General features: G+C 45.3%; 2 protein-coding genes across 5 annotated transcripts in view; one reads left to right on the forward strand and one right to left on the reverse strand.

Moving 5' to 3' along the window:
* The window catches only part of LOC122097467 (zinc finger protein 420-like), a 67,917-nt gene that overhangs the window by 22,924 nt on the left and 23,084 nt on the right, over window positions 1–21,909 (reverse strand). Inside the window, 2 exon segments of the mRNA XM_042667974.1 lie at window positions 7,390–7,472; window positions 7,548–8,141. Coding sequence (XP_042523908.1) covers window positions 7,390–7,472; window positions 7,548–8,141 — 677 coding nt within the window.
* LOC122097475 (zinc finger protein 420) overlaps window positions 1–21,909 on the forward strand; it is a 33,539-nt gene that overhangs the window by 9,176 nt on the left and 2,454 nt on the right. Inside the window, exons 5-6 of one of the 4 annotated variants that reach the window (XM_042667997.1) lie at window positions 239–2,553; window positions 8,037–8,047. In XM_042667997.1, the coding sequence (XP_042523931.1) occupies window positions 239–2,553; window positions 8,037–8,047 (2,326 nt within the window). Of the gene's footprint in view, window positions 1–238; window positions 2,554–8,036; window positions 8,048–15,593; window positions 15,662–19,356; window positions 19,371–20,835; window positions 20,857–20,934; window positions 21,062–21,909 lie in introns of those variants that run through there. The other 3 variants (XM_042667995.1, XM_042667994.1, XM_042667996.1) reach the window with 3 other exon arrangements.

Below are 21,909 nucleotides of genomic sequence, written 5' to 3' on the forward strand. Positions count from 1 at the left end.
TTGTAGTCTACTCTTTTTTTTGCCAGTCCTGGGCTTGAACTTAGGGCCTGGGCACTGTTCCTAAGCTTCTTTTGCTCAAGGCTAGCACTCTACTATTTGAGCCACTGTACCACTTCTGGCTTTTTCTGTGTATGTGGTACTGAGGAATCGAACCCAGGGTTTCATGCATACTAGGCAAGCACTCTACCACTAAGCCATATTTCCAGCCCAAGTGATGTTTTCTTGCATTTCATTCTAGAATTGCAGCAGAGTGGTGACCAGACAGACAGCTGCCAGCAAATGGAAAATAAAACATTAAGAGACATTGTTTTAATCAAGAACATACCATCTACAAAGTGTTATTATGAAGATAAGGATATTAGAAAAGTAATTCCACTTAGCCCAAATGGTGGTATTCCTCCTCCCCAAAGACCCCACCAGCAAGATTCATTTGGGAATGACCTGAAACATATTCTAGACTGTCAAAGTTATAATAGAAATAATGCATCAAAGAGCACTAAAAAGATGGATGGACATGGTAAAATATCTTCCTTTACTATGTATGAGTGTCCTATAACAAGAGAAAGACTATGGGACCATAATCAATGTAGGAAAGTCCTCAGTTATAAACAAGTACCCAGTCAATATCAGAAAATTCATACGGTGGAGAAATCCTTTGATTATGCCGAATTTGGAAAGATCTTCACCCACAAGTCACAGCTCAATGTACATATAAAAGCCAATATAGGAGAAAAACTCTATGTATGTATTGAATGTGGGAAGGCGTTTGTCCAAAAGCTAGAATTCATTACACATCAAAAGAACCATACTAGAGAGAAGCCCTATAAATGCAATAATTGTGGAAAGTCTTTTTTCCAAGTATCTTCTCTTTTCAGACATCAGAGAATTCACACTGGAGAAAAACTCTATGAATGCAGGGAGTGTGGGAAAGGCTTCTCTTATCACTCCGATCTCAGTATACATCAGAAAATTCATACTGGAGAGAGACACCATGTATGCAGCGACTGTGGCAAGGCATTCACACAAAAGTCCACACTCAAGATGCACCAGAAGATCCACACGGGTGAGAGATCCTACATATGTATTGAATGTGGACAGGCCTTCATCCAGAAGACACACTTGGTTGCACACCGGAGAATTCATACTGGAGAAAAGCCATACCAATGTAGTCACTGTGGGAAAGCCTTCGTTTCCAAGTCACAGCTCCAGGTACATCAACGGATTCACACAAGGGGGAAACCTTATATATGCACGGAATATGGGAAGGTCCTCAACAATACTTCAAACCTCACTCCACCGAAGAAAGTTCCAATGAGAGAGAAGTCTTCCATCTGTACTGACTGTGGGAAGGCCTTTACCTACAGGTCTGAGTTAATTATTCATCAGAGAATTCACACTGGAGAAAAACCTTATGCATGTGGTGAGTGTGGAAAGGCCTTCACTCAGAAGTCAGCACTCACAGTGCATCAGAGGATACACACAGGAGAAAAATCCTATGTGTGCATGAAGTGTGGGTTAGCCTTCATCCAGAAGGCACATTTGATTGCACATCAGGTAATTCATACTGGACAGAAACCTTATAACTGTGGCCAGTGTGGGAAATTCTTTACTTCCAGGTCACAGCTGCATGTGCATAAACGAATTCATACAGGAGAAAAACCCTATATATGTAATATGTGTGGGAAGGCATTTACCAACAGGTCAAATCTCATCACTCACCAGAAAACTCACACAGGAGAAAAGTCCTATATATGTTCTAAATGTGGAAAAGCCTTCACTCAGAGGTCAGATTTGATTACACATCAGAGAATTCATACCGGAGAGAAACCATATATATGCAATACCTGTGGGAAAGCCTTCACCCAGAAATCACACCTCAATATACACCAGAAAATTCATACTGGAGAGAGACAATATGAATGCCGTGAATGTGGGAAAGCCTTCAACCAGAAATCAATACTCATTGTGCATCAGAAAATCCACACAGGAGAGAAACCTTACGTATGCACAGAATGTGGGAGAGCTTTCATCCGCAAGTCAAACTTCATTACCCATCAAAGAATCCATACTGGAGAGAAACCCTACGAATGCAGTAACTGTGGGAAATCCTTTACCTCCAAGTCTCAGCTCTTAGTACATCAGCCAGTTCACACAGGTGAGAAGCCCTATGTGTGTACTGAGTGTGGGAAGGCCTTTAGTGGCAGGTCAAACCTCAGTAAGCACCAAAAAATCCATACTGGAGAGAAGCCTTACATCTGTTCTGAGTGTGGGAAGACGTTCAAACAGAAGTCAGAGTTGATTACACATCACAGAATTCACACTGGCGAGAAACCTTATGAATGCACTGACTGCAGGAAATCTTTCACCAAGAAATCCCAGCTCCAAGTGCATCAGCGAATTCACACAGGGGAGAAGCCTTATGTGTGTGCTGAGTGTGGGAAGGCCTTTACTGACAGGTCAAATTTAAATAAACATCAAACCAAACACACCAGAGATAAGCCATATAAGTGTGCAGTCTGCGGGAAAGGCTTTGTTCAGAAATCAGTGCTCAGAGTACATCAGAGTATTCATACTTAAAAGCAACTGTGAGAAAATGCTCACTGAGGATATGTTTTATTTGGCTTTATTGCATGGATAGGACATAGTATGTGTATTATTGTAAGTAGAAATGCCCTCATACATATCACTGCTCAAAAGGACCTCTGAGAAGGCCCCCAATGGTGGGAGTAGTTGAGCTTCCTACACTGTCATGTTATGAAATTGACAAATCCATGACGAAAGGATACAGCCCATTTGACACATCTATAAGAAGCTTTCTCTGAAAAAGATGCAATGGAATGATGTTACCAAAGTATTAATAGGAAAGATGATAAGTCATATTAGAATTGTCAGTGTAAATGGATCAGTGCCAACAAACTGGTAAAAGCATAAAATTTTTTATTGTGAAAACACTGTACAGAGGGGTTACAATTACATGGGCAAGATAATGAGTACATTTCTTATCAAGCATTGTAGCCTTCTCCTTTGTTTCCCCTTCCCATCCTCCCCCCAGCATAAAATTTCTATAGGAGTAGTAGACCGGTCCTTGGTGTGTAAGTTGGTTGTTGCAGAATAATTGTATAACAGGGTCATGTGTTTTCTATAGTAGGATCTAAGACATTTGTGTATGTCAAATCCCCAATTGAATATTAAAATCAAGAAAGAAGCCGAGCGCCAGTGGCTCATGACTGTAATCCTAGCTGAGGCTGAGATCTGAGGATTGTGGTTCAAAGCCAGCCCGGGCAGGAAAGTCTGTGAGACTCTTCAATAAACCAGCAAAAAATTGGAAGAGGCGCAGTGGCTTAAGTGGTAAGAGTGCTCACCTTGAGCTGAAGAGCTGAGCTCAGGGAGAGTGCCCAGGCCCAGTGTTCAAGCCCCACAACTGACAGAAAAAGATACAATAAAAGATATACCTCCTAAAAGATATACAAACCTGAGTATATGTGGACTCCTCACTGAAATCTATCATCAGGCTTTATAACTTGTTTCAGTAGCCCTCAAGAGTCTTTGAATCTCACAAGCCATTGGCACATTGTCTTTTGAACTCCCATTTCCTTTAGGAAAGCTTGAAGTAATTTTTCTACCATTTTTATCAAATGATCCATCACAGTTCTTCACACCTTTGCCACTGTGTGTGTGTGTGTGTGTGTCTGTGTCTGTGTGTCTGTGCGTGTGTGCATGCTGGGCCTGGGGTTAAAACTCAGGGTTTGGGTGTTGTTCCTGAGCTATTTTGCTCAAGGCTAGCATTCTACCACCTGAGCTACAGCTCCACTCTCCACTTATTTATTTTTGGAAGTTAATTAGAGACAAGAGTCTCATGGACTTTCCTTCCTAGGCTGGCTCTGAATCTCAGATCTCAACCTCCTGAGTAGCTAGGATTACAGGTATGAGTCACCAGTGCCTGGCTGCCTTTGTGACTTTTTATTTGCCAGTCCTCGGGCTTGAACTCAGGCACTGTCCCTGAGTTTCTTTTGCTCAAAGCTTGTGCTCTACCGCTTGAGCTACAGCCCCACTTTCAGCTTTTTCTGTTTATGTGGTATTGAAGAATCAAACCTGAGGCTTCATGTATGCTAGGCAAGCACTCTACCACTGAACCACATTCCCAGCCCCATCCTTTTGTGACTTCTTTTTTGGCTAGTCCTGGGCTTGAACTCAGGGCCTGTGCACTGTCCCTGAACTGCTTTTGCTCAAGGCTAGTGCTCTACAAGCACAGTGTCCTTTCTGGCTTTTTCTGTGTATGCGGAACTGAGGAATCAAACCCAAGGCTTCATACATGCAAGGCAAGTACTCTACCACTAAGCCACATTCCTAGACCCTTTGTGACGTTTAAAGAACAAATCCATAACTTTGAACCAAAGAACTTACGTTCACTGTCAGCTTTCTGTCCACCTTCCTGTCATGCCCTACTCTACAAGGATTCTTCAATGGTCCTCAAATACATATGACATTGGCATTTGCAGTATATCTACAAAGAGCCCAGCACTTCACTGTATCTGGGGAGTTGCTTGATCTATTTCTTCCAATGATGCCTCCTCACTGTCCTCTCCCTAATATTCCAGCTTGTTTCCCTTCTTTTACCCTACATCCATTTAGTCATGATCTCTGAAGTGAAACAACTATTGTTTTTTAAAAAGAAAATGAAGAATAGGAAACCCCACTTGGATTTGCTGGCATAACTAAATTCCTACACCTAGCAGGTGAATTATTCTTACTCATAAAGGAATAAGAATCAGACTTTTTCCATAGTCATTTACATGAATATCTCCATTATGAGACATTAGTTGAGTAAAGTATGAGTAATGGTTGTTTTACCATTAAAACAAAACAACAACAACAACAAAAACCCAAGTGCCAGTGACTTACCCCTGTAATCCTAGCTACAGAGGAAGCTGGCATCTGAAGATCATGGTTTGAAGCCAACCCAGACAGGAAAGTACATGAGATTCAACACCAATTAACCAGGAAAAAGGAGTGTGGAGGTGTGGCTCAAGTGGTTAAGTGCCAGCCTTGAGTTTAAAAGTAAAGGATAGGGCTGGGAAGGTGGCTCAGTGGTAGAGTGCTTGCCTCGCATGCATGAGGCCCTGGGTTCGATTCCTCAGCACCACATAAGCAGAAAAAAAAAAGCCGGAAGTGGCGCTGTGGCTCAAGTGGTAGAGCGCTAGCCTTGAGCTGAAGAACTGAGGGACAGCACCCAGGCCCAGAGTTCAGGCCCCACGACCGGATTATTAAAAAAATAAATAAATAAAATAAAAGTAAAGGATAGCCAGCACTAAGGCCCTGAATTCAAACCCCAGTACCAGCAAATATACACACAACCAATGAAGTTTGAGAACAATGAAGTTAGGTAATATTAACTAAGCATTTAGTCTTATGTTAAGCACAATTATGGAATGGACACCACTCATTCTGAAGTACTCTAATCATGCCCAGATAACCATATGAATTCCATATATGCACATCATAAATCTGGGAGAATATGCTGGGTGACACCAAGGAGGAACTAAAATAGTAGTTTGGTAAAGATAATTGTATACTTCTGTAGCCAATAAATTAGTATATTTTACAGACTATATGTTTACAGACAATGTTAAAGTCTGGTTAGAGTATAGCATGATCACATTTTGTTCTAAAAATATTAAGAATTGTACTACAGTACATGAGGGTAAGGATAAGATGGTGAAGAATGATGGAAGGGGTGACATTAATGTAAAGGTATTGTACTCATAATCAGACTTCTGGAACTGAAATCCCCTTTACCAGTACTTACTAATAATAAAAAATTAAAAAGAAATAGTAAGATATAGTCTTAAGTGGTTTATTCCAAGTTTGTTAGTGGTTATGATGGTTAAGATTATTGTCATGTAGGCTGGGCACTGGTGGCTCATGCCTGTAATACTAGCTACTCAGGAGGCTGAGATCTGAGGATCATGGTTTGAAGCCATCCTGAATAGTAAAGTCCCTGGGAGACTCTTATCCCTAATTAACCACTCAAAAGTGGGAAGTGGTGCTGTGGTTTTGAGCACAGAGAGGCTCAGGGATATTGCCTAGTCCCTGAGTTCTGGCCCAAAACTGGCACACACACACACACACACACACACACAAAAAGAATTACAAAAAAGAAACAGGGAAGAGAAAAAGGGAGAAATTAGACTTTCCATAAAATAATTTTGAGGGGCCTGGGAAGGTGGCTCAGTGGTAGAGTGCTTACCTTGCATGCATGAAGCCCTGGGTTTGATTCCTCTGCACCACACAAGCAGAAAAAGCCAGAAATGGCACCGTGGCCCAAGTGGTAGAGCACTAAACTTGAGCTGAAGAGCTGAGGAACAGTGCCCAGGCCCAGAGTTCAGGCCCCACAACCAACAAAAAATAATAAATTTTGAGGTGGCTCTGTAATTCTGTATAATATACACCAAGTGAAAAAAATAAGTAGTATGGTTAAGCAAAATAGTTTTCAATAAAATCAAGGGGAAATAGAATATATTAAAAATACTTATTAAGTATGAATTTTATGAAATAAAGGAATTATATATATATATATGTGTGTGTGTGTGTGTGTGTGTGTATCCTCAAATATGTATTTTTTTGTCGTTCGTGGGGCTTGAACTCTGGGCCTGGGTGCTGTCCCTCAGCTCTTCAGCTAGCGCTGAAGGCTAGCGCTCTACCACTGGAGCCATAGCACCACTTCCGGCTTATTTTTTCTGCTTATGTGGTGCTGAGGAATCGAACCCAGGGCTTCATGCGTGCAAGGCAAGTGCTCTACCACTGAGCCACCTTCCCAGCCCAGGACTTTTCTTATGTTGCTGAAACTGAGCCCCATTCAAGAGCATTACCCCCTCCCTCAAATTCATTAAGTTTTTACCAACATGTGTTTTCTCTTGCCAATTAAAAGCTGAGCCACGCCCAAGGACTTTCCACATGCAAGCCTGGCCCCGGTGGCTCACGCCTGTCTTCCTACTCAGGAGGCTGAGATCTGAGGATCACAGTTCAAAGCCAGCCCGGGCAGGAAAGTCCATGAAACTCTTATCTCCAATAAACCACTAGAAAACCAGAAGTGGTGCTGTGGCTCAAGCGGTAGAGCGCTTGCCTTGAGCTGAAGAGCTGAGGGACAGTGCCCAGGCCCAGAGTTCAGGCCCCACAACCAACAAAAAAAAAAGGACTTTCCACATTTTACATTCATAGGGCTTTTCACCAGTATGAATTAGCTGGTGCTGAATCAGTTTTGAATTGCTTCCAAAGGCTTTCCCACACTCCTTATAAGGCTTTTACCCAGCATGAATTCATTGATGTTGAGCAAGGTCAGAAGCACTACTAAAGATCTTCCCACACACCTGACCATCAAAGGGTGTCTACTGTGTGCATTCTTTGATGCTGGATAAGTTTTGAACCACTTCTAAATGCTTTCTCACATTCCTTACACACAAATGGTTTCTCACCTGTGTGAATCCTCTGATGCTGAGATTGGAGCCATTATTAAAAGCCTTCCCATATTCCTTACATACGTTTCTCACCAGTGTGAATTCTTTGATGTCGAGTAAGGGCTGATCCAAAACTAAAGGCCTTTCCACATTCGCTGCATATATAAGGTTTCTTACCTGTATGAATTCTTTGATGCCAAGTAAGGGCTGATCCACTACTAAATGCCATTCCACAGGTCTTACATTCATAGGGCTTCTCACCAGTATGGACTCTCTGATGTTGAGTTAGGTTTGAGCCATTGCCAAAGGCTTTCCCGAAGTCCTTACACTGATAAAGTTTCTCACCTGTGTGAATTCTGATGCCAAGAGCTGATTTGAAACTAAAGGACTTGCCACATTCCTTACACTCGTAAGTCTTTTCTCCACTGTGAGGGATCTGATGTCGAATAAGGCCTGAGCCAAAACTAAAGGCTTTCCCACAGTCTTTACATTCATAGGGCTTCTCACCAGTATGAATTCTCTGATGGTGAGTGAGGTTTGAGCCGCTACCAAAGGCTTTCCCACATTCCTTACATTCGTAAGGCCTCTCACCGGTGTGAATTCTCTGATGGTAAGCAAGGTTCGCACAACTACCAAAGGCCTTGCCACATTCCTTACACTTGTAAGGTTTCTCACCCGTATGAATTCACTGATGGCATATAAGGACTGATGAAAACAAAATCCTTCCCATATTCCTTCATTCAAGGAGTTTCTCATTAGTATGAATTCTCTGATGTTGGGTACTGTAAGTGGGCATGTCTTCAGAAGGAAATATCATTTGACTGAAAAGTCCATCCAGAGATCCGTTTTCTCTCAATCTGGCTTTTACATTTCCAATCACCTCTGAAACTTAGACACTCAATGCTGTGTTTTGTAAAGCTTTCCATTATCTCCAATTAGGAAGTTCTGTCCCATAAGTATCCTTTTCTCAGAAAGAAATTCTTGATCTCAACTTTCATTTACAACCTGAAAGAAAATATAAAAGCAAACATTCACTTTTCCATGTTCTGGGAGAAATAAAACTTTTCTTTATGGATGATGAAAGGCATTGATATAATTATTTTTCATAAAAAGTATTTTTCATATATGTTCCTCAGATATGGGGTAGTTTTGGAAATAGACAAGGAAAACAGAAGGAATGATCAAGTCAGACCGATGGGTAAAAGACATTTTTTTTTTTTTTTTTGATCCAGTCATGGGGCCTGAACTCTGGGCCTAGGCGCTGTCCCTCAGCTCTTCAGCTCAAGACTAGCGCTCTACCACTTGAGCCACTGCGTCACTCCCGGCTTTTTTCTTTTTGCTTATGTGGTGCTGAGGAATCAAACTCAGGGCCTCAAGCATGAAAGGCAAGTGCTCTACCACTGAGCCACCTTCCCAGCCCCGGGTAAAAGAAACATTTAGGAAAAAATATTAATTGAATTATTCCTAAGTAATAGTTTAAATGAAAATTTCCCTGCATATTTTGGGAGCATGATAAGAATACAGATATTCTAGCTTCATCATAACTTTTTTTGTGTGTGTGTAGGTCACGGGGCCTGAACTCTGGGCCTGGGCATTGTCCCTCAGTTCTTCAGCTCAAGGCTAGCGCTCTTACCACTTGAGCCACAGCACCACTTCTGGATTTTTCTTCTGCTTATGTAGTGTTAAGGAATCGAACCCAGGGCCTCATGCATGTGAGGCAAGCACTCTACCATTGAGCCACCTTCTCAGCCCCTTCATCATAATTTTTAATAAGATGCGCCTGGCTGCACTAGCTCTTTTTGCTTTGGGCTTCAATACATTCCAGAACAATATCTGGTAAGGTTTAGAATGCTAAAATGAATCAAGCAATGCTGGGCACTGGTGGCTCATGCCCATAATCCTACCTACTCAGGAGGCTGAGAGCTAAGGATTGCAGTTCAAAGCCAGCCTGGTCAGGAAAGTCTGTGAGACTCTTATCCCTTATTAACTACAAAAAAGCAGGAAATGGAGCTGTGACTTTAGTGGCAGAACACTAATTCTCCTTGTGCAAAAGAAGCTTAAGGACAGTGTCCAGGCCCCAAGTTCAAGCATCAGGCCTTGCACAGAAAAAAACCAGACGAGGGCTGGGAAGGTGGTGCTTGCCTTGCATGCATGAGGCCCTGGGTTCAATTCCTCAGCACCACATAAGTAGAAAAAGCTGGAAGTAGCACTATGGCTCAACTGGTCTCTAGAGCACTAGTCTTGAGCTGAAGAGCTGAGGGACAGTGCCCAGGCCCAGAGTCCAAGCCCCAAGAAGAACAACAACAACAAAAAAAACAGACAGAATAATGAAAAACTAAAATCATATGACCAATTTATAAGAGAAAATAAAAAATGTTCATCTGATGGGACAGTAGGAATTTGGAGTTTCTACTGTTTCCCAAGGAGAAAAGTTTAGGAACCAGGTCACATGATAAACAAGAATTTTCAAGAAAAGAAAAGCAAGTCCTGTCCTAATGAAGATAGAAGGATTTCAGGGGGGAAAAATAAATAATATCACAACTACCTTGCAGTTGCCTTCTGGATGTTCAACTTCCATTCTTTGCAATCCTTAGGAGGCCTCTATCCAAGCAAGGCAAGACTGGAGAAGGAAATAGGAGTCAGTAAACACCAAGCTCTTCTGGGAACCTACTAGTCATTTCAGAGGTCACTATATTGCTCAGTCCCTACCCCTACCATAAACAGAAGGAGGAGGTCAGAGAAGTTGAAGGTATCCTTTTCATTCTGGGCATCAGGCAAAAAGTAGGATCACTGGGACTTGGGGTGTGGTTCTGTCATAACTAGCAACAGTGAGGCCCTGAGTTTAATGCTGACCACACACACACACACACACACACACACACACACACACACACACACACACACGAGCGCACACACATGAGCGCACACACAAAGCAGGATCATTGCAGTTCTTCACAGAATCTATTCTGAACTTAGAGAAGTTTTCTGGAGACATAAAAACAACAATGATGTCTCCTCCACATCCACCACCTTCAATTGGCTGTATGGGCACAGAGCCACACAAACTCGTTTGCACCAGGGGATACAAATATCATGGCACCCTGTGCGAACCCCAAATGCCAAGCTGTAAGACTTGAAAGGACCTGGGAGTTTGGAAGGCCTTCTCCCATCATACTCTCAGAATGCTGAGAGTTTCCTGAAAAGGTCAATTGGTCCTGACAACAGAAATTCAGATTTCTATCCTGGGTGTAGGCTAATTCAACCCCAAACTTTCTGGGAGCTTGGGGATAGACAAACGCCTATGCAAATTGTAAGTAATTTATTGTTTACCTACTTCCTAAGATAAGGAAGTCATTTCACTTGAATATGATTGTATCACATGATGGGTGTTTGTGACTTCAAGAACATTGACACCTCACTTTCTGTACATATGCCCCTGTACCCTACTCAATATACCTTGTAAAAAGGATCTTCAGCACCTGAAGCTGGTGAAAGGCTTCAGGCCCCTGGTACCACAAACCTCAATTCTACGGGTAGATCTCCCTCTGTTACTCCCTTGTTCCCCGTTGCAGTGGGTGGGACAGCACCCAAACATAAACAAATACGCTGCATACTGTAATAACCTTGACGATGAGTGCGCTCAAAGATGACAAAAGTTTTATTTGGTCCACCAGGACTGCCTTGTAACGGGCTAAGGTCAGAACTAAGAGCAGCAGCGACCTGTCCAATAGGGCAGAGTTTATAAAGAACAGGTTTACAGAAGCTCAAAGATCACTACTAGGGGTGGGATTATTCTTCAACTGATGATCAGGACCAGACAGAGATATGAGACTGGGGGTGGGAGTTAACAAAAAATGGAAAACTGGGTTCTTACATGTACACATGTTCCCTCATCACATTTAGACTCCAAAGTGTGCCTCTCACACTCCCACAGTGACACACACCTTGGAGACGCGGTGACACAAGCACCCAATAGTTTAAAAAAAAAAATCACAACTACACGTGGGGAAACAGCCACAAACTTCAAAGTTTGAGACTCCCACAGCCACACACACACCCCACATACACTCCAACACACAGGCGCAACCAAAGTGCATTCACACGCACAGCATCACACCCGCGAACTCCTCCCCCGGGATTCCCGCGCGGTGACGCCGGCACACTCCCACCGTAACCACAACAGTCACAACCACAGCGCCCGCCTCAGCCTGCAGCCCGCCGCCCTCCTCCCGCCTCCTCTTGCTCCGCACCAGGCTCAAGGCCACCTCACCTCCGCCTCCTACCGAGAAGTCAGTGTCCCTCCGCTCTACTCTGAAAGAGCGAAAACGCTAAGCCGGTCGGCACAAAACGTACCGGTCACCCTCAGGTACACTTTCCAACGCTCCAGTGAGACCCGCCCCCTGGGCCGAGAGACCACTGGGAAACGTAGTCCACAACACGGCAAGGTGCTTACAGCGTAAGGCTACGTCCTACGGGATCGCCAACAGACCAAAACTACTTTAAACCAAACCGCTCAGTGGCGGATTCTTGAAATCCCATCGGATTAGCACGTCCAGAACCAAACTTTTGAATCTGTGTGTGTGTGTGTGAATACTGGGGCTTGAACACCTTGGTGCTATCCCTTGGCGCTTCCCTTCCCTCCCCCACCCCCGCACCCCAATCGTGGGGCTTGAACTCCGGGCCTGGGCACTGTCCTCGAGCTTTTTCCCTTAAGGTCAACGCTCTACCACTTTGAACCACAGCGCCATTTCCGACTTTTTGATAGGTGAGATAGGAGTTTCAAGGACTGTCCTTCTCGGGTTGGCTTTGAGCAGCCTTTGACTCAGCCTCCTGAGTAGCTAGGATTACAGGCCTGAGTCACCCGCGCCCGGCTTTTTTTTTTTTTTTTGGTCGGTCGTGGAGCCTGAACTCTGGGCCTGGGCGCTGTCCCTCAGCTCTTCAGCTCAAGGCTAGTGCTCTACCACTTGAGCCACAGCGCCACTTCCAGCCTTTTCGTGGTGCTGAGGAATCGAACCCAGGGCCTCTTGCACGCAAGGCAAGCACTGTACCGCTGAGCCACCTTCCCAGCCCCCCCCCCCCACATTCCCCCCTTTTTAAAGCTTGCGCTCTACTTAACTATTTGAACCACAGCTCCGCTTCCGGCTGTGGGTGTGTGTGTGTGTGCGTGTGGGTGTGTGTGTGTGGTTACTTGGAGATGAAGCTCACGGATTTTCCTACCCAGGCTGGCTTCGAACCACGATCCTCAACGGAGTCTATTTCCCCAGATTACTGAGTCTAGTGAAATTTTTCTTTGACAGCCCAGCCTGAGTATCCAACTAACCGGCTTCCGCGCGCCTCGTTGCCTGGCAACGAACGGGGCCGCCGTGCCTCCTGGGAAATGTAGTCCAAGGCTTCGCAGGGATTGGGTTGGGCGAGTCACAGTTGGGTGGAGTCATCCTGGCTCTGGCTGAATTCAGCTTGAAGCTCGGAGCGCGTGGGAGGGAATAGGAAACTGAAAGGGAAACCGCTGAGAGATCCATTCTGGAGATCGGGTGGACAGAGGTAAACACTTAGAACTGGGCCCTAAGGGGCATAACAGATGCCGTACTGAGAAGCAGGCTTCAGGTAGTCTCAAGCCCTTGGCTATGTGTCTTTTATCAAAGGCTATTTACTTATTAACCTAGTTAACTTTTTTTTTTTTTTTTTTTGCCAGTCCTGGGGCTGGAACTCAGGGCTTGGGCACTGTCCCTTAGCCTCTCCGTGCTCAAGGCTAGAGCTCTACCACTTGAACCACAGCACCACTTCTGGCTTTTTTTTTTTTTTTGTGGTCGGTTGTAGGTTTTGAACTCTGGGCCTGGCTGTCCCTCAGCTCTTTAACTCAAAGCAAGTGCTCTACCATTTGAGCCACAGCGCCACTTCCAGTTTTCTGGTGGTTAATTGGAGATGAGTCTCAAGGACTTTCTTGCCTGGGCTGTCCTTGAACCGCCCTGTGCCTCTTGAGTAGGTATGATTACAGGCATGAGCCACTAGTGCCCGGATCTGGCTTTCTGTTTATGTGGTAATGAGGAATTGAACCCAGGGCTTCATGCATGCTAGGCAAGCACTCTACCACTAAGCCACGTTTCCACCCTCCCCTCCTTTTTTTTTCAGTCGTGGGGCTTGAACTCTGGGCCTGGGCACTGTCCCTGAGCTCTTCAGCTCAAGGCGAGTGCTCTACTACTTGAGCCACAGCACCACTTCCTGTTTTCTGGTGGTTAACTGGAGAGTAGAGTCTCATGGATTTTCCTGCCCAGGCTGGCTTTGAACCACAATCCTCAGATCTCAGCCTCCTGAGTAGCTAGGATTACAGGTGTGAGCCACCAGCACCTGGTCTTCTTCTTCTTCTTTTTTTTTTTTAATGCTAGTCTTGGCACTTGGATTCAGGGCCTGGGCGCTGTCCCTTAACTTTTTTGCTCAATGCTGGCACTCTACCACTTGAGCTACAGCTCCACTTCTGGCTTTTTTGGTCATTAACTGTTAGAAATGCATGACTCTCTGGTATCAGAAATGAATATAGACATACAAGAGGTATTGCAAAAAAGTGCAATGCAGTTACTCTACCTAGAGCTATGCAGGCACCCCATGCAGAGCAGTTTGCTGGGTTTTTAATCCTAATCCAAACTGTCCCTTCATATCAAGGAGCTGGGTTCACAGTCAAAGTACAATTGATTATCAAGATTAGGAAAGGAGCCATTCCTTAATTCCTGTTAGCCTAGAAGCCTCTTCTCTCATTGTTAAGCATGCTCTTTCCCTAGGCAACAGTAGGCCCATTTAGTAAAGGCAGTAAATGATTAGCCCCTACCCTCTTTACCTGTGAGAGCTCTCCTTTGGGATAGCTATAACCATATAAGACAGCAAGATCCCCGAAATCTCAAAGGTCATATGGTCACCTGAGAGGGTACTCCTTTGGGACTGCTAAAATTATATAAGGCAGCAGGATTCCCCAAATCTCAGATGTTATAAAAGTCACCTGAAACAAAAGCTAACACTTCACTCTTCTCTTGTGAGGAGTCTTGCTGGTCCCTTCAGCAATAAGCCTTTTTCTTGTTCTTGGTACACGGACGTCTGTGTGGTTTTCTGGCAAAGCCTAGTTTAACACTATCAAAACTTTATTCTTTTTCACTTATCAATTAGTTTATTCTTCTTCATCACAAGATTTATCTCCCTAACATGGCTACTTAGTAACAAGCAGTACAGAATACTAACTACTTAAGTAATTCCAGGAAATATCAGCACACAATACCAAATACACCTTGACGGAAAATAATACTTTATCTTACAACTGAAGACTCCCACACACTCCTGCCCAGGCTGGCTTCAAACCACAATCCTCAACAACCTAGCTATGCTTACAGGCGTGAGCCCCAAACCCTGGCAAGGCTTCCTCCATTCTCCTGCCGGTGGCCAATGACCCTTTCATGATCCTGGTCTTGAACTGAGAGCCTGAAACGTCCACCCCGAGTACTGACGGGAATTCCCAGAAATCTGCGGGACGCGCCGGTTAACGAGCCGTCGAGTTCGAGGCTCAGTCCACGAATTCCGCCGCGCGCGCGCTAGTTGATTCTGGGCGCGGCCACGCTGCCTGCCACTACCTTCCACGCGGGCAAGCCAACCCGATTTCACGGAGTTGGACTACATTTCCCAGAACGCATCGCGCTTAGCCTCCCGCCGCAGCTTCACTTTCGCGTCACCGCGAGACTTGGCCGTTGTCGCGTTGTGAGAAGGGCCAAGGCTGTGTGGGAAGCTTGTACAGTGCTGTACTTGGCTGACGGGAGACCAACCCAATTATCGGGTGCTGAACTCGAGCGAACAGCGAATTGCGCTTATGCAGAGGTAAAAGTGTCCGCCGTGACAAGAAAGAAACGTCCCGAGGAAGCGATGCGACTGTGGATTACGTGTGTGGCCGCGTCCGTGTTGTCCGACGGTGACTGTAGACCCACTGCGCGCGTGTGACTGAGTGTTCTGTGCGTTTCCCGGCAGATTTATAAGTGTGTCATGGTGGACCTTGGTGACTGCTGTGGTGACAGGGTGTTTCCAGGTGCATGTGTTCCCCTGAGGGGATGCTGCAGATATGCCTGCTCTCACGGGTGCGTGAAGTTTATGTGTATGATGACAGTTGTGGCGGATACACCGTTACGTGACAGACTGGTTTCCTGAACCTGTTAACACGATCGGGGTGACTGCTGTATGTGGGACTTTATTTCTGTGGCTGTGGGGTTATGCTGTTTCCGTGACAGTGGGAAGACAGGACAGTGCCGCTGTGAGGGTCCGGAGGGAGTGGTTGATTTGGGTATATGTATCTTCCGACAAGGTGCTTGTGTTTATATTCCGTGAGTGGGACTTGGATTCTCAAGTCTCACACAGTGTAGCCTGATGATTGTCACTCTGGTTGTGTGGCTGTGGGAATGATTGCATGTGATTTCGTGTGGTCATTAGTCTTAGTGCCAGGAGTGAGACTTGAACCCAGGGTCTCATCTTAGTGCCAGGAGTGAGACTTGAACCCAGGGTCTGATCACTGTCCCTTAGCTTTTTCACTGAAAGCTGTCACTCTACCACTTGAGTCACACCTCCACTTATGGATATTTGGTAGTTGATTGGAGATAAGAGATGCCTCCTAAGTAGTTAGGATTACAGGCTTGAGCCACTGGCAATCGGCTCTTTTCTTTTCTTTCCCTCCTCTTTTCCTCCCTCCCTCCCTCCTTCTTTCCTTCCTTCCTCTTACCCCCTCCCCCCCACCCCTCCAGCTTGAACTCTGGGCCTGAGCATTGTTCCTGAGCTCTTTGTGGCCAAGGCTAGTGCTCCAGCCACTGTACCACTTCTGGCTTTTTCTGTGATTAATTGAACATAAGAGTCTCACGGCTGGGCTGGGAAGGTGGCTCAGTGGTAGAGTGCTTGCCTTGCATGCATGAGGCCCTGGGTTCGATTCCTCAGCACCACATATGCAGAAAAAGCCACAAGTGGCGCTGTGGCTCCAGTGGTAGAGCACTCGCCTTGAGCTGAAGAGCTGAAGAACAGCACCCAGGCCCAGAGTTCAGGCCCCACAACAGGCAAAAAAAAAAAAAAGAGTCTCACGGCCTTTCCTGCCTGGGCTGGCTTTGAACCTCGACTCTCATATCTCAGCCTCCTAAGTAGCTAGGATTTATTGTGACAACATTGAGGTTTGAATTGAGAGTCCCGTACCTGTTAGATATGCACATGTTCAGCCACTTGAGTTACACTGCTAGTCCTTTTTTTCCATGCTTGTGTATCATATATTCTACAATCTTATGGGACTTTAGTGGGATAGTGAAGTAAAGTAAAACTTCACATCACTATTTCTGGAATTCGTTCTGGGTTAGTCTACCTATTCATCATGAGTCCTATGTTTTGTTCTTCCGTGAGAACTCAGCAACTCACCTTCTTCTTTTTTTTTTTTTTTTTTGGGTCCGGTCATGGAGCCTGAACTCTGGGCCTGGGCGCTGTCCCTCAGCTCTTCAGCTCAAGACTAGCGCTCTACCACTTGAGCCACAGCGCTACTTCCGGCTTTTTTCTTTTTGCTTATGTGGTGCTGAGGAATCGGACCCAGGGCCTCCAGCATGCAAGGCAAGCGCTCTACCACTGAGCCACCTTCCCAGCCCGCAACTCACCTTCTGATTTGACCACAGTGCCTCTTCACTCGCACCTGGCCTGTGCTGCTTCATTCCTGTATCTATCCTGTTTCATCTTGGAATCGTAGTTATAGAATTGCTGCTTCTTCCCAGAGCTCTCTCACCTTATGGCCCTAAGGGAATTGGCAGGAAGGAAAGAAGTCAGAAAATTGTGCCTCAGAGCAAAGAAAAGGAGTTATTTCCAAGCTACAGACTTAATCCTCAGATGGCAATTTGTTATTTTTTGTTGTTACTGCCAGATTAGGTACCCTGCTGAGCCACACCTCCAGCCCTTTTTTTGCACTGGTTGTTTATCTTGCCAGTCCTGCAGTTTGAACTCAGGGCCTGGGCACTGTCTCTGAGCTTCTTTTGCTCAAGGCTAGTACTCTACCACTTGAGCCATAATGCCACTTCCAGCTTTTCTGTTTATGTGGTACTGAAGAATTAAACTCAGGGCTTCATGCATGCTAGGCAAGCACTATCACTAAGCACATTCCCAGCCCTTACACTGGTTATTTTCTTAGTTTTATTTGTTTTGGTTTGGTTTTTGTGTGTGTCAGTGATGGAAATTGAACTCTGGGCCTCAGCATTTTAGTTCAAGGCTAGTGCTCTACCACTTGAGCCACAATGCCACTTCCAGCTTTTTGTTTATATGGTGCTGAGGAATCAAACCCAGGGCCTCATGCATGTGAGGCAAGCACTTTACCACTGAGCCACCTTCCCAGCCCTGAACTGGTTATTTTGAAATAGGGTCTTGACTTTTGTCTGGAATATACTTGGTCTGCAATCTTTTCCTATATTAGGGGTCCACACCAGTGATGACCGGTGATATGCACCTATTGGTTGAGAAAGGGTCTTGTGAATCCCTCCACTACCCTCTCTGCCCCCCCCCCCCCCCCCCCGCCGCCATACTCTTGAACCACAAACTCCAGTTTGGGATCAGAATTTTAGGAGCACATTCAGAACAGGCCACCTAGAAATGTGATGGCATTACAGAAGTAGAATACTTGAGAGAGTATTAAATGAGCTAGCCACACACTTTAGAACCTGTAGCATAGAAGTGCAGGGCTTTGTTTCCAGTAGGCAGCTTTGAGTGTAGAAATAAACTCAAGCCTAAGACAGCTTTCCAATAGAAAAGTTGTAGTTGTTCTAATCACCTTCTCATTGTGTGTGTGTGTGTGTGTGTGTGTGTGTGTGTGTGTGTGTGTGTGCGTGCGCATGCTGGTCCTTGGCCTTGAACTCAGGGTCTAGGTGCTGCGCTTGAGTTTCTTTTTGCTTAAAGCTGGCACTCTACTCACTTGACACACACCTCCATTTCTGGCTTTTTGGTAGTTAATTGGAGATGAGTCTCATGGACCTTTCTGCCCTGGCTGGGTGAGAACGTGATCCTCAGATATCATCCTCCTGAGTAGGATTACAAGCAGGAGCCACTGGTGTCCAGCTCCTTTTGACTTTTCTTGTGTTAAATGAAGATTACATCATGTGGATTGAGGAAGAGGTTGTGTCCTAATTTATTTATTTTTTGGTCCAGTCGTGGGGCCTGAACTCTGGGCCTGGACACTGTCCCTCAGCTCTTCAGCTTGAGGCTAATGCTCTACACTTGAGCCACAGCGCCACTTCCAGCTTTTTTCTTTTTGCTTATGTGATGCTAAGGAATCGAACCCAGGGCCTCATGCATGCAAGGCAAGCGTTCTACTACTGAACCACCTTCCCAGCCCCATTGTTTCCTAATTTAAAGAATGTTCCATACCCAGGCATTAGTGGCTCACGCATGTAATCCAATCCTAGCTACTCAGGAGGCTGAGATCTGAGGATTGCAGTTCAAAGCTAGCCTGGACAGGAAAGTCCTTGAGACTTATCTCTATTTAACCACCAGAACACTGGAAGTGGTGCTGTGGCTCAAGTAGTAGAGTGCTTGCCTTGCGCTGAAGAGCTCAGGGAGCCGGGTGCCAGTGGCTCACCCCCGTAATCCTAGCTACTCAGGAGGCTGAGATCTAAGGATCACGGTTTAAAGCCAGCCCAGGCAGAAACATCTGTAAGACTCTTATCTCCAATAAACCACTAGAAAACCGGAAGTGGCACTGTGGTTCAAGTGGTAGAGCACTCACCTTGAGCTGAAGAGTACAGGGATAGCGCCCAAGCCCAGAGTTCAAGCCCCACGACCAAAAACAAAACAAAGCATAAAAACCTCCAAATACATAGCATCTCATTCCATCCTATTTTCTTTTTCTGAGAGTAGAGCACAGAGGAAGAAAGAAAAGTTCAGTTCAAGGTAAATAGATGTTGTCATCTTTCTTTCCTGAACTGACTTTGAATCATTTAAAAATAGGCATCTTTGGGCTAGGAATGTGGCTTAGTGATAGAGTGTTTGCTTAGCATGCGTGAAGCCCTTGGTTCAATTCCTCAGTACCATATAAACCGAAAAGGCCAGAAGTGATGCTGTGGCTCAAGTGGTAGAGTACTAGCTTTGAACAAAAGAAGTTCAGGGACAGTACCCAAGCCCTGAGTTCAAGCTCTAGGATTGGGGAAGAAAAAACAGGCATCTTGTTTTTCTTTGTTCCTCCCCTACATGGTACATTTTAATGAGTTTCATCATAACTTTTTATATATGTATGTATTTTGCTTTCTTTTTGAAATTTCGTATCTTAGATGATGTAGGAACAAAGCCAATATTTGGTACTATCTGAGCCAAGAAAATTTGCACTCTGGCCGGGTGCTGGTGGCTCATGCCTGTAATCCTAGCTATGCAAGAAGCTGAGATCTGAGGATCGCCATTCAAAGCCAGCCCAGGCACGAAAGTCTGTAAGACTATTATCTCCAATAAACTACCAGAAAACTGGAAGTGGCACTGTAGCTCAATTGGCAGAGCACTTGCCTTGAGCTGGAGAGCTGAGGGACAGCACCCAGGCCCAGAGTTCAAGCCCCACAACCAACAAAAAAAAAAAAAAAAAAGCACTCTGTGTGTGTGTGTGTGTGTGTGTGTGTGCATGCACACACACAGGGCCTGGGAGCTAACTGTCCCTTAGATTTTTTGCCACCAGCACCCTGCTTTTCTGGTTTTCTTGTGGCTAATTGGAGATAAGAGTCTCTGAGGGATGAGAATGTGGTTCACTGGAGAGTACTTGCCTAGCATGAATGAAGCCTTGGGTTCAATTCCTCAGTACCACATAAACAAAAAAATAGCTGGAAGTCGTGCTGTGGCTCAAATGGTAGAGTGCTAGCCTTGAGCAAAAGATGTTCAGGGGCAGTGCCCAGGATTGGCAAAAAAATAAAAAGAATCTTATAGACTTTCCTGCCCAAGATGGCTATAAACTGTGATTCTTTAGTCTAAGCCTCCTGAGTAGCTAGGATTACACGTATGAGCCACCAGTGCCTAGCATTGTGTACGTGTGTGTATACATTGTGCGCGTGAAGACTGGAGCTTGAACTTAGGGCCTCACACCTTACCTGTGTGCTTGGGCTGGCTTCAAACTGGGATCCTCCCATGTTAGAAACTTTCTAGTCTGTTTGCTCTCCTGCTTCCATTGTACACTGCTCCCTTTCATCTCCCCCTCCATTGAAAACCTCTGTCCTTTATTTATTTTTCTTTTCTTTTTTTTTGTTGTTGCTGGTTGTGGGGCCTGAACTCTGGGCCTGGGCACTGTCCCTCAGCTCTTCAGCTCAAGGCTCGTGGTCTACCACTTGAGCCCAGCACCACTTCCAGGTTTTTCTGCTTATGTGATGCTGAAGAATCAAACCTAGGGCCTCATGCATGCAAGGTAAGCACTCTACCACTGAGCCACCTTCCCAGCCCCTGCCCTTGATTTCTACAGGTTATATTAAATTTATTGTTTCAGAGGTCCATGATACTCCGGGATATAGCCACTGACTTCTCTCAGGAAGAGTGGGATTGCCTGGACTCTGCCCAAAAGGATCTGCATAGAGATGTGATGTTGGAGAACTATGGTAACTTGGTATCACTAGGTAAGAGTATCTTTCCCTTGTTCTCAAGATCTAATTTTTTTTTTTTTTGCTAGTCCTGGGGCTTGAACTCAGGGCCTGGGCACTGTCCCTGAGCTCCTTTCACTCAAGGCTAGCACTACTACTTGAGCTACAGTGCCACTTCTGGCTTTTTCTGTGTATGTGGTACTGAGGAATCGAACTCAAGGCTTCATGCATGTTAGGCAAGCACTCTACCAACTAAGCCACATTACCAGCCAGGATTTAATTTTTGAATGGCTTTCTCTGCTATTATTCCCAGGTTTCTTTTTTTTGAGTCCGGTTGTGGGGCCTGAACTCTGGGCCTGGGCGCTGTCCCTCAGCTCTCCAGCTCAAAGCTAGTGCTCTACCACTTAAGCCACAGGGCCACTTCGACTTTTTTTTCTTTTTGCTTATGTGGTGCTGAGGAATCGAACCCAGGGCCTCAGGCATGCAAGGCAAGCGCTCTACCACTGAGCCAACTTCCCAGCCCCTCCCAGGTTTCTTAAAAAATAAATAGCCGGGCACTGGTAGCTCACGCCTGTAATCCTAGCTACTCAGGAGACTGAGATCTGAGGATCTCGTTCAAAGCCACCCTGGGCAGGAAAGTCTGTGAGACTCCTACCTCCAATAAACCACTCAGAAAACTGGAAGTGGCGCTGTGGCTCAAGTGGTAGAGCACTCGCCTTGAGCTGAAGAGCACAGGGACAGAGCCCAAGCCCAGAGTTCAAACCATGACCGACCCAAAAAATAAAAAATAAATAAATAATGCAAAGCACCAGTAGCTCACTACTGAGTCAATTTCCCAGCTTTTTTTTTTTTTTTTAAGATTTTAGGTTGCAATATTTCACCAT

This window comes from Dipodomys spectabilis, unplaced genomic scaffold (assembly GCF_019054845.1).
Source record: "Dipodomys spectabilis isolate Male_0828 unplaced genomic scaffold, ASM1905484v1 ptg000422l, whole genome shotgun sequence".
In the NCBI taxonomy this organism is placed as follows: Eukaryota; Metazoa; Chordata; class Mammalia; order Rodentia; family Heteromyidae; genus Dipodomys; species Dipodomys spectabilis.